The sequence below is a fragment of the Saccoglossus kowalevskii genome, chromosome 20 (assembly GCF_978046115.1).
Source record: "Saccoglossus kowalevskii chromosome 20, keSacKowa6.1, whole genome shotgun sequence".
Classification (NCBI taxonomy): Eukaryota; Metazoa; Hemichordata; class Enteropneusta; family Harrimaniidae; genus Saccoglossus; species Saccoglossus kowalevskii.
The window spans coordinates 26,250,096-26,265,875 of record NC_140660.1 but is presented as its reverse complement, the minus strand read 5'-3'; the positions used below and the strand labels follow the sequence as shown (position 1 = coordinate 26,265,875).

Below are 15,780 nucleotides of genomic sequence, written 5' to 3'. Positions count from 1 at the left end.
TGCAAGTTGAATAAGTTGCTGGCCCTGCTTAAATGTTGTTTAAAAACAAAATATTTGAACATAAAATAAATAAGGAAAAATGCATGCTGAGGTAATGACCCACAGGGAAATTTGTTGCCAAAAATGTTTGTCATATTTAATAGTTTTAGCTTTTATCATTTTAAACAGTCATCACAAAAATTCAGAAGAAGGGTTCCTGAGCCAGCATGCTCTTGAACTTGTCAGCCCTACTGTAAAGTTCTAAATCTTGGGCCCAGAGGTCTGCCTTAATTTCCAAAACTGGCACAGACTAACAACTGACGTAGGGCTAACATTATTTTAAATTTAGAAACCCAACTTGACTACTAAAAATTTACAAAATAATGACACACTTGCTTTTAAAAATGATATTTAGCTTGCTTTTAAAACTGACATTTAGCTCACTTAACTTGCTTTCAAAAATGACATTTAGCTCATTTAACTTGCTTTCAAAAATGACACTTAGCTCACTTAACTTGCTTTTAAAAATGATATTTAGCTCGCTTAGCTTCCTTTAAAAAATGATATTTAGCTAACTTAGCTTGCTTTTAAAACTGCCATTTAGCTCACTTAACTTGCTTTCAAAAATGACACTTAGCTCACTTAACTTGCTTTTAAAAATGATATTTAGCTCGCTTAGCTTCCTTTAAAAAATGATATTTAGCTAACTTAGCTTGCTTTTAAAACTGACATTTAGCTCACTTAGCTTGCTTTTAAAACTGACATTTAGCTCACTTAACTTGCTTTAAAAAATGACATTTATAATTGAGGCTTGGTAAACGAACTGCATGCCTAAATATGTCTCCTAATTGTAAATTTAGTAAATACTACAAAGAATAAGTTACAATTAATCATTACAATGATTCACACTTCAAAAATTTAAAGTTTTTTATGGAAAGGCAAAGCCAACATAGAGCCAGTTTGGAAGTTAGCTGTTTAGTTGTACTGTATTTATTTGTGTTTACACAAGTTTGCAAGCCTTCATATGCCTCCCAAACCTGATAACCAATAAAGCCAGAAGACTACCGTCTATAAAAACTGGTAGATCAGCAGGCTTGTAATAAGTGTTGTTAACACGTGGTGGTCATCGCACAGCGCGTGTTCGAATTTCATGTAAATAAACAATGTATTTTACACGCGTTGTATACGTCGCTATGAGTCCCATATCGAACAGGACCCGGCACGACGACTGCCACCCTTTAATTTTTAACCCTGAACAATATTCTATGAGGGGGATAGTGATATACAATGACAATTTAATTTGAAGTCACATGACCTGCATACAAGATATGATAACTTTTATTACAGCTGAATAGAAAAGAGCAAGAAATGTAAATAATGCAACAAAACAGAGTCAATGAAGTCTTTAAAAATGAATAAGTTCACTGGCTATTTTTGTCTTTAATAAAAAAATGCTTTTTTTATGAAATGAATGACTTGCAATTTGCATTCATTATTTAAATAAGTTCTTTTGTTTTGTAACAATTCAAAATTCTTAATTATCTGTGAATAGATTGAGTAAAGCCTCTTTTTAATTTCTATGTATGATGTACAACACCACAAAATTTGCAAACATGCAAACTTCCAAACTGGCTTTCAGCTAAATTTCCTTTACTGGTGAGTATCATTGTCATCAAAAATTTAAACTTAAAACTTTAAATGTACAAATGTACATGTGAATGTTACTAAGATAAGACAGCACAATGTAGATATCTGGTGAATTTAAAAACAAGCTAAGTTACCGTAATTTTAACCAAGCTAACAGACATATTTAGGCAGATTACTCATTTTAGACGTTTGGCAGTTTTGATTTAGCAAGCAGATTAGCTTTAAGACAGCAAGTAAAAATGTTAAAGGGTGGTAGTCGTCGACCCACAACATATATGGGTCTCATATAAACAAAAATGGCGACTTTGACGGTTGCGCAGATCAATGAGTACAAACTGAGACGTTACCAAGCTTTAATTAGTTATTTTCAGGTGATTGGATGGTATCGAAGGAGTCAATGACGACAATTAGTGCAAGCTGCGCCAAGGCCAACCTCATACTTGTGATTTCAATTAGAAGAGCGCATTGGATTGTGGGAAAATCAATGCTTATCAACACAAATGTCGCATATGCGCAGCTTGACAACCATCGCGCTTTAATTTATGCTGGAACTGTACAATATACATGTATAGAAAGATTGAACTTGTTACAAACCCTACTATAACTATTGATATTTTGAACTAATTCTTGCAACATAAACTACAGTTGATAATAGGATTTTGATGGTAGATTATAGGTCTATGTCTAATATATGAATACATCAGAACACGTTTTTTTTAACGAGTTAATTCAAATTCATGTGCATTATTATTCTAAATCGTTGCATCCTGGATACATACAGTACAATCTAGGCATTACGTAACTTCCAAATTAGACACCACCAAGGTTTGCCTTTTCATAGAAACCTAGCATAATTAATTTCAACTTATTTTTTGTGGTATTTTGTTATGTTTATATGTATTTGCCAATGTTACTACCTAATACATGCATGAAAAATAGGCACTTTAGTTACCCTTATATATAACAAGCAGCCTGTCGGCTGAGATAGCTCCGCTGTTAGCAATGCACATGGCAATTAAAGAACAGAAGATATCATTAGAAAATGAACAAATCTGAGAGAGGTCCACATGTAGTACCTATATGTATAATATATCAAAGCAATTGGACTTGCGGTTTTCAACAAGAAGTCGAAAATATCACTTTTTACCAAAAATTACAAAAATATTCATCAAAATTAGAGAATTAAAGATATCATCATGAAATGAACAAATCTGAGAGAGGTCCACATGTAGTACCTATATATGTAATATCAAAGCAATTGGACTTGCGGTTTTCAACAAGAAGTCGAAAATATCACTTTTTACCAAAAATTACAAAAATATTCACCAAAATTAGAGAATTGAAGATATCATTACAAAATGAACAAATCTGAGAGAGGTCGACATGTAGTACCTATATATGTAAATATCAAAGCAATTGGACTTGCGGTTTTCAACAAGAAGTCGAAAATATCACTTTTTACCAAAAATTACAAAAATATTCACCAAAATTAGAGAATTAAAGATATCATTACAAAATGAACAAATCTGAGAGAGGTCCACATGTAGTACCTATATATGTAAATATCAAAGCAATTGGACTTGCGGTTTTCAACAAGAAGTCGAAAATATCACTTTTTACCAAAAATTACAAAAATATTCACCAAAATTAGAGAATTAAAGATATCATTACAAAATGAACAAATCTGAGAGAGGTCCACATGTAGTACCTATATATGTAATATCAAAGCAATTGCACTTGCGGTTTTCAACAAGAAGTCGAAAATATCACTTTTTACCAAAAATTACAAAAATATTCACCGAAATTAGAGAATTAAAGATATCATTACAAAATGAACAAATCTGAGAGAGGTCGACATGTAGTACCTATATATGTAAATATCAAAGCAATTGGACTTGCGGTTTTCAACAAGAAGTCGAAAATATCACTTTTTACCAAAAATTACAAAAATATTCACCAAAATTAGAGAATTAAAGATATCATTACAAAATGAACAAATCTGAGAGAGGTCCACATGTAGTACCTATATATGTAATATCAAAGCAATTGCACTTGCGGTTTTCAACAAGAAGTCGAAAATATCACTTTTTACTAAAAATGACAAAAATATTCACCAAAATTAGAGAATTGAAGATATCATCATAAAATGAACAAATCTGAGAGAGGTCTACCAAAGGTACATATACACCAAGTATCAAAGCATTCAGGCTTGTAGTTTTCAAGAAGAAGTCGAAAAAGTAAAACATTGACACGGACGACGACGACGACGACGGACAATCACTTATATGATAAGCTCCGCTCGACAAAGTCGACAGCGGAGCTAAAAATTGTAAAATGTTGTCAGTCAGTAAACCTGTGGAAGAACCTAGATGTAACGGACATATTCAATATTGCATTGCATCATGGGAAGTCAGCACACAACGTGAATCACAGTATATTAAACCCAAACTGATGACTTTCAATATTGCATTGCATCATGGGAAGTCAGCACACAACATGAATCACAGTATGTGTACATATGTGTATATTAACAAGATTTGTGTTCGAGATCAATTTATTTCATACGTACATGCTCAATTTGAAGTAAAATATAGATTTGATCTGAGAATCCATGAATTCATTTCACACTGACATTTTTGAGGAAAAGATGATTCTTACTTTTTTAACGAAGCTAGAAATTTTTTCAGTTATCCAGCATTGTCTGGTGATACTGGGGACCAGAGTGTTTGGTTCAGGGCCGGAATAAGACATGGCAATGCATATACACAGGCCTTGTTTTTCCAGTTACTGTAAAAAGATTAATTATTCACTGGGTTTTAATTTTGCTTATTTTGCTGACTGGAAAATGCGCTAAATTAAAACCCAGTCAATATGTAAAATTTAGCATAGAACACATTATCTAAATGATAAAACCGTGAATTTAAAACCCACTGAATATGCCTGAAATGGTAAATCAGCGAAATTTAAACCCAGTGAAAATTAGTCATTTTACAGTATCCCCTAAAGGCCTTATTGTCTGATCTTCCTGGGGACCCGAGTGTCTGGTTCAGGGTTGACATAAGACATGGCAATGCATATACACAGGCCTTCTTTTTCCAGTTATCCAGCATTGTCTGGTCATACTGGGGACCAGAGTGTTTGGTTCAGGGCCAGTATAAGACATGGCAATGCATATACACAGGCCATGTTTTTCCAGTTATCCAGCATTGTCTGGTCTTCTGGGGACCAGAGTGTTTGGTTCAGGGCCAGCATAAGACATGGCAATGCATATACACAGGCCTTCTTTTTCCAGTTATCCAGCATTGTCTGGTCATACTGGGGACCAGAGTGTTTGGTTCAGGGCCATTATAAGACATGGCAATGCATATACACAGGCTTTGTTTTTCCAGTTATCCCCTCATTGTCTGGTCTTGCTGGCGATCTGAGATACCCATAATTTATTGCAATGCATCTATTTACTGTAGTTCCCAGATATGACACATGGTGAGAAATGGCACTACCCATAATTCATTGCAGTGCACCAATTTATTGTAGTTCCCAGATATGACACATTGTGAGAAATGTCACTACCCAACCCATAATTCATTGCAATGCACTACACTGTAGTCTCCAGATATTTTCCAAGATACATGTACTCAATATCAAGTTTCATCACCCACAATGCATTGCATTGAGCCCAGCATCACTGTTGTATCCTGATATATCACAAGGTATATTGCTATTATCATTTCATTTTATGATGTTTTATCAGACTCTCTTACATGATGGTTGGCCATTCCCTGTCACTTTCATACCTAAACATACCTAAATTATCCCTATATTACTGTGTCAAACTCAAATACATTATATTTTATGTGGCTAATTTGCCCATCACAATGTGACCTATTTTATGCAGTCACCTGCACTCTACAAATCTGTTTCAAGGACACCATGTAGGTTTCTTTATACAAGAGTGGACCAAACAATACATTTACTTATTCCATAGTTCAGAGCAACACCCATTTTACAATCTTGTTTTTCTGTAGTTGTATTGTGTTCTTATCTATATGATCAGTAGTGCTGAATTCCATAACATAAATCCATCAATAAATGTCTCCTTCTCAAAGATAATAAATACCTGAGTGGAGGCTTACACAGAATTTGCAAATTAATTAAAGTTGACATTAAATGAATGAAAATAAAAAGTATTTAATGTGTACATAAAGTGGTACACTAGTAGTTGTGTTCACGTTACACGATTATAAGATTTAAGCTGATTTAGGCTTATCTAGCATACATGTATTTGCATTTCGGCTAGACCCAATTGCGTCCACGCACAGGGAAGACCAGTCGTTAGCACGGGCTAAAGGGTGCCATTAGTTGGTGACCTTTGGTAATCCGCTATTTACAAACGAAAAACGATGACACACGCGAGGTTCCATTTCTGCTGCTGGCATGTTTCGTTCTAATTTTGAAGCGACGTGCACAGGAACGCGAGAGAAGACAGACCCAACTTATTTGGATGCACATAAACAGTATACAACGGTCGAAACAGAATACAGAGTTTTATTAATGCATGTCGTAGACAGCGATCCAAATTTATTTTGTCTCTGATTGGAGCTGCTGTACGCTCTACTACAGTGACCCGGTTAGTGTGGAAGCGAGCGCGGAGTAATGACTGGTGGAATATTGTCGTTATACGAACATGGGACAATTTTCACACCCAAAGGTCGCCGCAGAGGGCGATTAGCCCTGGGCTAAGCGTTCGCGCATACTTCGTTAGCCCGTGCTAAGGTCTAGACCGCGTCTTAAATTCGGATCAGATTTAACCCGTACTTAGCATTCCTTAGCCATTTTCTAAGGAGCTGTGCGTGAACGCAACTAATAATACTTTAATATAGAATATGTTTACTAGGGATAAAACACTGACTAATTGTTATCAATTCTCCTGTATATATTAAGTGTCACATTAAACAGACTGTTATAAAATAATAAGTTGATTGTAAATTACCCACTATGAGTAGTATAGCACAGATAAGCCGATAGTGGGGGAGGGGGTGAATTTGTATTCAAGCACAACTGATTGTCAGCTAAAAAAGATAAAAACACGCACAGATTTCTGAGAGCATATTTCATAAATAGTACACAATCACGTATATTACTACAGGGTAAAATTACAGAATCTAGACTGAGTATATTATTACCAAACGCTTCAGTGTGGTATTAAGAGTTTGTTTTCAGGGTTGGGTGATACCAATGGATGCACATATGGGGTTAATTCTTGGTTCAGGCTGAAATACAATATATAGTATTTTCATGTTTCGTCTGATATTTCTGTGGTATTCTGCTGCTGTAACTAATGCACGATTTGTTCCGAAATTCAGTGGGTTGTGTGCACTACAGGGTTATTCGTTTTTTACTGAAAACACCCTTATGTTTTAATAGAAGAGTCGAATAGTTTCACTCCCACTGGGAAATCTGCATTGTTGCTTGAATGAGAGCTAATTAAACCCATTTTCCAGACCGGAGAAAGAGTATGCAACAGCCAATTTTAACAGCCTGTCACGTGATTATACTCAGAATGTCAATATGAAAAGTGGCTAGTCAATTTTACGCAGGAGTAATTGGGAGTAGAATATGTGAGGGATAGTATCAACAGAGATACTGAAAAGTAATATCTATCCCTTTTTGGCATCGCCGAGCATTTCTGTTTTAGTATACTGGTTTTGCAATGGTTTTTTTTTACTGAAACTCCCCTATTGATCGAATCCTGGGGTTGAAGGAGAAGGGCACACCACGTGATTCATTTGAATACAATGGTGAAGGCAAACATGTCGTGCTACTGCGGTACTCCACTGACGTGATGACTTGCTTCGACAGCGGTCGTCACTGAGCTGCACGCTACAACTTCGCTTGTGATGTTGCTTACTGGTCGTGGATTGAATGAGCCTTGGTTACCGGTTAAAATGTTGCTCTTTTGGCGTTGGTAATCTTTATTTGGAACTGGGTAACGTCGCAACGTCGCCGAAACCTCATTATACTTTGATGTTGATGGTCGCGCCTCAATGGTAATCGCTAATTTTACTGCGGGTGGATCTTCGAAGAGCCCTTCAGGGTTTATAAAACTCAGTCAACAAAATTAGCAGACGAAAATTTGTTTACAAAATAAAAATAGTCCGATTGCCATTATAACTAAAACCGAGCACCTTATACGAAGTTTGCAAAAAAACATTCAGTCTTTAGAAGTCACTTTATTTTATTGCTAGGACGTATTCTGCCGTTAAATTATTATTTCCAACCACTTTGCGATAGTATTCTCTAGATTGAAGACAGCATTTACATTTCATTTAAAGTTTGAAGTTGCGTTGAGATTACTTTGATACAGTGTAACATTATCAGCGCCGGTGATCTCTCACCGGTGCAACGTAGCCAAAATAAAAGGCATGATCATTTGAACACTGCTATTACAAGACTGGTAGGAGGTAATACATTTGGGGCGAAAGTATTCAAAAAACAGTTTTTGACTGTTGCCATGGTAGCTGTGGGCCAGGTTTGTTTTTCCAATTAGTGACTGTACGACCTGCCTGTCAAATATGAACAAAATTAGCCAAGCCAAAAAAAATCTCTAAGCCGTTGCTGGTGAAAAGTTACCCCAACGTTCGGGTCAATTTTCTCGGTAATGAAAATAGACATAAAAAACAGTAAATTGTTGCCCACACTCAAGCTGAGTAGAATGACCTCCGTTCATGCTTTTTAATCATAGAAATGTAGGGTGTGATACATTTGGCGTAAAGGTATTCAAAAAAATCAGTTTTTGGCTATTGCCATGGAAACTGTGGTCAGAATTTGTTTTCAGATGTTACAAATAGTTACTTTGTGCCCACACTCAAGCTGAGTAGAATGAACTATTTATGAGGTGTTTTATCTTAAATTTGTAGCAGGAGATACATTTAGCGCGAAGCTATCCAAAAATCAGTTTTTTGGCTGTTGCTATGGCAACGGTGGGCGAATTTTTTTCAGGTTTTTCATAATAATTAGATTGAAGGTGTGACCTACCTGCTAAGTTTGAGCGAAATCGACCGAGCCGAAAAAAACACAGAAGAATTTATACGTGACAAGTCATTGTCAATGACACGTCCCCGTTCCGTTCATATTTGAGTGACATATACATTCAAAGCAGATCATGACCGAAATGCACCTGCATATGTACAACACATTGTACTAAATCTGAACAAAATCCATCCATGCATGACTGAGATCCGGTTCCGGAATTGTGAAAATACGTGATTTTGATGCATTTTCGGCCTTAAAATGGCCATCATTCCACTATTGTTAAGCAGATCATGAAACAAATGCACATATCTATTTGTGACATGATGTACCATGTGTGTGTGAAGTTTGAACTTGATCCATCCAGACATGTCTTGGATACGGATCCAGAACTGAATTCTTTAACAAAATGGCCGCCAGTCGGCCATTTCGAACTTGATGCGAAAAAAAAAAAAGACGTGCATCAAGGTCCTATTATATTTAATGTATGTACCAAATTTGAACAAAATCCATCCATGCATAACTGAGATACGGGTCCGGAATGGTGAAAATGTGCGATTTCAATGCATTTTCGGCCTTAAAGCGGCCCCCATTTGGCTATCGTTAATGAGATCATGAAACAAATGCACATACATATTTGTGACATGATGTACCTTGTGTGTGTGAAGTTTGAACTTGATCAATCCAGACATGTCTCGGATACGGATCCAGAACTGAATTCTTTAAAACAAAATGACCGCCAGTCGGCCATTTCGAACTTGATCCGAAAAACAAAATGACGTGCATCAAGGTCCTATTATGTTTAATGTATGTACCAAATTTGAATGAAATCCGTCCATGCATAACTGAGATCCGGGTCCGGAATGGTGAAAATGTGCGATTTCAATGCATTTTCGGCCTTAAAGCGGCCGCCATTTGGCTATCGTTAATGAGATCATGAAACAAATGCACATACATATTTGTGACATGATGTACCTTGTGTGTGTGAAGTTTGAACTCGATCAATCCAAGCATGTCTCAGATACGGATCCAGAACTGAATTCTTTAAAACAAAATGGCCGCCAGTCGGCCATTTCGAATCCGATCCAAAAAAAAAAATGACGTGCATCAAGGTCCTATTATGTTTAATGTATGTACCAAATTTGAACAAAATCCGTCCATGCATAACTGAGATCCGGGTCCGGAATGGTGAAAATGTGCGATTTTGATGCATTTTCGGCCTTAAAATGGCCGCTATTCGGCTATCGTTAATCAGATCATGAAAAAAATGTATGTGCATATGTCCCATATAATGTGTGATCTATGCCTGAAGTTTGAACTTAATCGGTCCATACATGTTCGAGATACAGGTGATCACGGACGCACGGACGCACGGACGCACGGACGCACACAGGGCAATACATAAGGGGGATGTTGATCTAGTTTGCAGTGCATTAGAAAAACAATATATTAAAAAGTGAAAGCAGAATTTGTTACTTGTACTGAAAACCTGGATTTATTGATTTACACGATTTAGAATCTAGCAATACCGTGACGATGGGGGTTGTGTGAATAAAACCATGGATACAAAATAATAAAAGATATTAACAAGAAAATTACTTATTACAAACATATTTTGAAAGAGAAAAAACATTACGAAAAACTTTATGGTGGCCTAATGAATATTCATAACATGGTTCTGGGTGTCATGACATCAGCACAGAGCAAACAATCAACGAGGAACGATTAACTTAGAAATTCTACTGACGGTTGTAGAAGCCGAAAATGTGCTTACAGTTATGCCAAACTAAAAAAGTCCAGGTGCGTTCTGGCTTTACCACGGAATTTTATAAAGCATTTTAGGGCCGGTTTAGCATCGGGGTTCAACGACGTATACGTGGCTGTAGAAATAAAATAATAATAGTAGCGGTAATGTATAGTGACGTGTATAGTGCCCCGCCCCTACTCTACAACACGTACGTCTATGGGAGATCGTGAAAGTTATGCGGCACAAACATTTTACTATTAACTTGAATTATAGATTCCGTAAACGGGTGAACATTTTAAACACTAGAGTTGAGGGTTTTCTGTTGTTTTCCCAATTGCAGCTTGGGCTTGAAAAAGAGGAAACTCTCTTACGCCATACCTTTCATAAGCAGTTAAATATGCGATCTGCCAAAACCTCAGGCTAAACAGAATACCGTACAGCGCTGATCGATATTCTGATTTTCATTTACCGGTACTATCAGTGTCTAGCGCCCCAAGTGTTCACTTATTGAATAAAGCAAGAACAGTCGTATAATACTGCGTTATTGTTATTTGTTATTATTGCCATAATTTTATTTTTTTCCCGCACATCCATTCCCACCTCTGGTGCTGTAGAGAATCAAGAACACGCTCCCAAAAAAGTGTATTATTAAATCTGCAGTGAAAAATAAGCTCACACGTACCACACTCTCCCTATCCCAAGTCTGGAAACAATGGGAGTGTGAGATGCTTACGTTCAGTAAGGAAAATGTATGGAAATGATTCACAAGATCAAAATCACCATCAGCACTTTTCATGTTGAAATTGACAACCCCGGTACCCTGGATCGAAATCTACAACGCCGGTATTTTTTCATGTTAAAATCGACAGCACTGGAATTTTTATGTAGAAATAGACAACACCGATACCCTAGATTGAAATCGACAATACCGGTAATTTTGTTTATGTTGAAATGGACAACACCGATACCCTAGATCGAAATCGACAACACCGGTATTTTTTTACGTTGAATACTAAATCGAGTTGGTATTCGGGTGAGTTGGTTTAGGTGCCCCTATCCTGTCACAAAGTATTGAAAAAAAAAGCCCATAGTTCCACAGGGAGAAAAAACACATAGAATAATTCTGCCAGAAACATTATAATCTCGACCAAATCACTGTGACCGTGCATGGAGGTAAAAAGAGAAGGAATCACAGCCAAAATAATCCTCCTAAAATGTGTTTACTGATTACGTACAGTACCCCCTAGGCAAACTACAACGAATCCCTCAAATGCGAGATGCTCAAATTCAGTGATCCCATGTAGGAATGGAAATGGTCGCATGTAGGAATGGAAATCATCGCATTTAGGGATAAAAATGGTCGCATGTAGGAATGGAAATCATCGCACTTAGGGATAAAAATGGTCACATGTAGGAATGGAAATCATCGCACTTAGGAATAAAAATATAGGACGTTAATTTTGGCATGGATACCGCGCCATATTATGGACGTTAATTTAGGTATGGATACCGCGCCATATTATGGACGTTAATTTAGGTATGGATACCGCACCATATTATGGACGTTAATTTTGGCATCGATACCGCGCCATACTATGGACGTTAATTTAGGTATGGATACCGCACCATATTATGGACGTTAATTTAGGTATGGATACCGCACCATATTATGGACGTTAATTTTGGCATGGATACCACGCCATATTATGGACGTTAATTTTGGCATGGATACCGCGCCATAATATGGACGTTAATTTTGGCATGGATACCGCGCCATATTATGGACGTTAATTTTGGCATGGATACCGCGCCATATTATGGACGTTAATTTTGGCATGGATACCGCGCCATATTATGGACGTTAATTTTGGCATGGATACCGCGCCATATTATGGACGTTAATTTTGGCATGAATACCGCGCCATATTATGGACGTTAATTTTGGCATGGGTACCGCGCCATATTATGGACGTTAATTTAGGTATGGATACCGCACCATATTATGGACGTTAATTTTGGCATGGATACCGCGCCATATTATGGACGTTAATTTTGGCATGGATACCGCGCCATATTATGGACGTTAATTTTGGCATGGATACCGCGCCATATTATGGACGTTAATTTAGGTATGGATATCGCACCATATTATGGACGTTAATTTTTGCATGGATACCGCGCCATATTATGGACGTTAATTTTCGTATGGATACCGCGCCATAATATGGACGTTAATTTTGGCATGGATACCGCGCCATGTTATGGACGTTAATTTTGGCATGGATACCGCGCCATGTTATGGACGTTAATTTTGGCATGGATACCGCGCCATATTATGGACGTTAATTGTGGCATGGATACCGCGCCATAGGAAGGGTTGGAGGAATTTGGTATTTACAATATTTTCACATATGATTAACAACATTTTCAGAATTTTCATTCGTTGTTCATTATGTTGTTGTCATGAAAATTGCTATTTGTTTATTTTCTCCCTCCGAAATTTATTTATTAACAAAAATCCCAGCCCACCCCGGTTTTAAAATGGAGAACCCCTCACATCTCATGACCTCAGGCATGACCTCAATTCACCCACGTGTTTCCGGTCAGTCACCAGACGAGAAAATGGCGGCGGTTGAAATGGGTGAGTTTTGTATTGGCCGTGTTTCTCACGTTTATTTCGTATCGTTTCTAATTCCTTCGAGGCTACACGACTTTTAAATGTAAAATGACGATTCTTTTGGTGGCGTGTTCGCCGCAAATGTCATGTGTGTTGTGTTTCTGAATAGTGGATTGCCAAAGTAACCGTGGCTGTATGTCTAGCGTCGCCGTGGCTATTGTCCAGTATTTGGACATCAGTCAGAGAATGAATGAATAATACAAGACATTATTGTTGAATAGTACGATGTAGAATGGGGTGAATATTTATATATATTTCCAAAATTGTGAATATCTACTGGTACATGTATTGAAACAGTAGCTTTTAGCAGCGTGCATAGAATTACCTGTGGCTAGCTTAGTGTATATCAGGATTCCCATCACGTTGTAGAATAGGCATTGATTACATTCAATCATCGACTGCCCAATCAAACACTGTCATGGATTAAAAGTATTTGTAATCATACTGGTAAATATTTAAAATGATTTTCAACAATGTTTCAATTTTAAACCATTACAAAACCAATCCCTTTCACTAATTCCTAATTTTTACTTTATTAGATGATCATCGATACATGTTCCAAAAGCCAAAAAAATTGTATTTATTGTATTTTATGCAGGATTGTTAAAATCTGACTTTGATTCATTCCTAGTGATTGACCATGGTAGACACACCTCTACACATGTGGTATTAATAGAGTAAAAACAGTATTGTATGTTGTAATAATAATCTTTATTGTTGTCATATCCTCTATGGGACTTTGATTATAAATTACAATAAAGGTAAAGCAATGAAAAAAATTAAATGAAATTAAAAGAGTAGAAAACAAAGTTATTAATAAAATATAATAAATTAAAGTAAATGTTTTTATTGATTTTGAAGCATGTACTTTTTTCAAGTTGTATACTACCATTGTTTAGTATTGCAACTACATTGTATTTTTCATTTGTCAAAAAGTTTTTGAGAAGCTCATTTCTTTTTTTTTTATAAAGACCGCTTTTAAGAAGGAAGTTCTCTTCATTTCCAATTAGTTGTACATGTTCAGTTATGGTGCTGTTGGTGGAGGGAGGGGTGTCATTATTGTTTAACGAGATCATTACATTATGAGGTACATGTACTGTTGCCATGGACACCTCTGCACATTTCTACTAATCAATATCGTGTTATAATAATATGACACAAATACTTTCTATTTATAGCTTTACTGAGTGTGTCTGACAAGACAGGATTGGTGTCGTTTGCTGAGAAGCTGCACAACCTGGGACTAAAGTTGATTGGATCCGGTGGGACAGCGAAAGCCATCAGAGATGCTGGTATTCCAATCAGGTGATGTCTTATTTTTTGACAAAATAGTATCTTGTCACATTCTAAAATACTGACAGTGTTCTCCACAATCCAAAATAGCTGGTAGGTGGTCTAATTAGCATAAATTAGCATATTGATTTGCATATCATTTACATACAACATTCTAGCATTTATGTCAGGAACTGCAATGCACACTAAATTATTTACTATTCTTTTTTTAATTTAATTGAAACATGTTACAATCTTTTGAAATACAAACAGATTTGTCATTATCAATATATACGAAATGCAAAAAGTTTGAAATCAGTGATTTATACATTTTCAAATTATTCTGCGTTCATGAAATGCGATTCGAGTAACGAAGAGCAAGTACAAAACATAATTGAGTTATAATGTAGAAAATATACGAGGTGATTTGTCCCCAAAGCCAAAACGGATGATTTTTCGAAACAAAACCCATAACATTTTTAATTGTGGCATCAGTACCATACGATACGGTACGATAGATTTTCGCATGTACGGTCACAATACGTTGCGTTTTCACATGTTGTTTTGGAATTCAAGAAAAAATGCTAGCTCAGGGTTCTCCACGGTTTGAAAATTAAACAGGGCGCACCAATGTGAAGTGGGCGTGGCACATTTGTAACGTGCATCATTGGCAAGGATGTTGAAAAATGGAAACTAAAAAATCTATTAATCTACATATATTATTACATATGCATAATATATATTTATTATTACAAAATGAATAGGAATTTTGAAGAGCTATTATTAAGTAAACGTCAGCACGTACAATCAGCTGATTTTAGCTGCACGATTCCTCAAGCGGCGACATCAGTTGTTTACAAGTAATGATCGCGTCCAGAAAAAGACGTAACAAGTTTGTTAATTTATTTTCCCAAATAGATACATACATGCTTTATTTAATTTTTAGCAAAAATTTATATTTATGATTTATATTTACGAAGCAAAATAAAATGTATGTCGCACAAACGTTTGTAATTGGTTCATTAAAAAACTTGCATGAATGCCACCAAAAACCAACGAAATAAAATGTACACAATAGAAGATTTTCGATCTGCAGTTAACAGTTGCTATCAAAGATAATAGAATTAGGTATAAAAAAAAAATACATACTTAAAAGAATAATTTTCATTCGAATCGAAAGTTTGATGTCTGCTTCGTTGAAAACAGCTATGACCCGGAAACAGTTCATTTTACTGTGTGCACCTGATACTATGTAACGATGCTTTTGATTGGCCAAAGCCACGCATTGACGCGGAAAGCAACCAATCAGAATATTTGTTCCAAAAGAACACAAGTAAATTTATTTCCTCCACTTATGATGCGAGTTGAAAGCATGGCCGTTTTGCTGGGGTTTTTAAATCGTGATTTAAAGAAAATTCAACTTTAAATA

The 15,780-nt window shown here is 36.2% G+C and overlaps 1 protein-coding gene across 2 annotated transcripts in view; it reads left to right on the top strand.

Annotated features, from left to right (window-relative positions):
• Nucleotides 1-12,990: 12,990 nt before the first annotated feature.
• LOC144353770 (bifunctional purine biosynthesis protein ATIC-like) overlaps nt 12,991-15,780 on the top strand; it is a 40,324-nt gene continuing 37,534 nt past the window's right edge. For both annotated transcript variants that reach the window (XM_085494181.1, XM_085494180.1), the window contains exons 1-2: nt 12,991-13,043; nt 14,258-14,384. In XM_085494181.1, the coding sequence (XP_085350307.1) occupies nt 13,025-13,043; nt 14,258-14,384 (146 nt within the window). In that variant the 5' untranslated portion in view covers nt 12,991-13,024. The remainder of the gene's footprint in view (nt 13,044-14,257; nt 14,385-15,780) is intronic.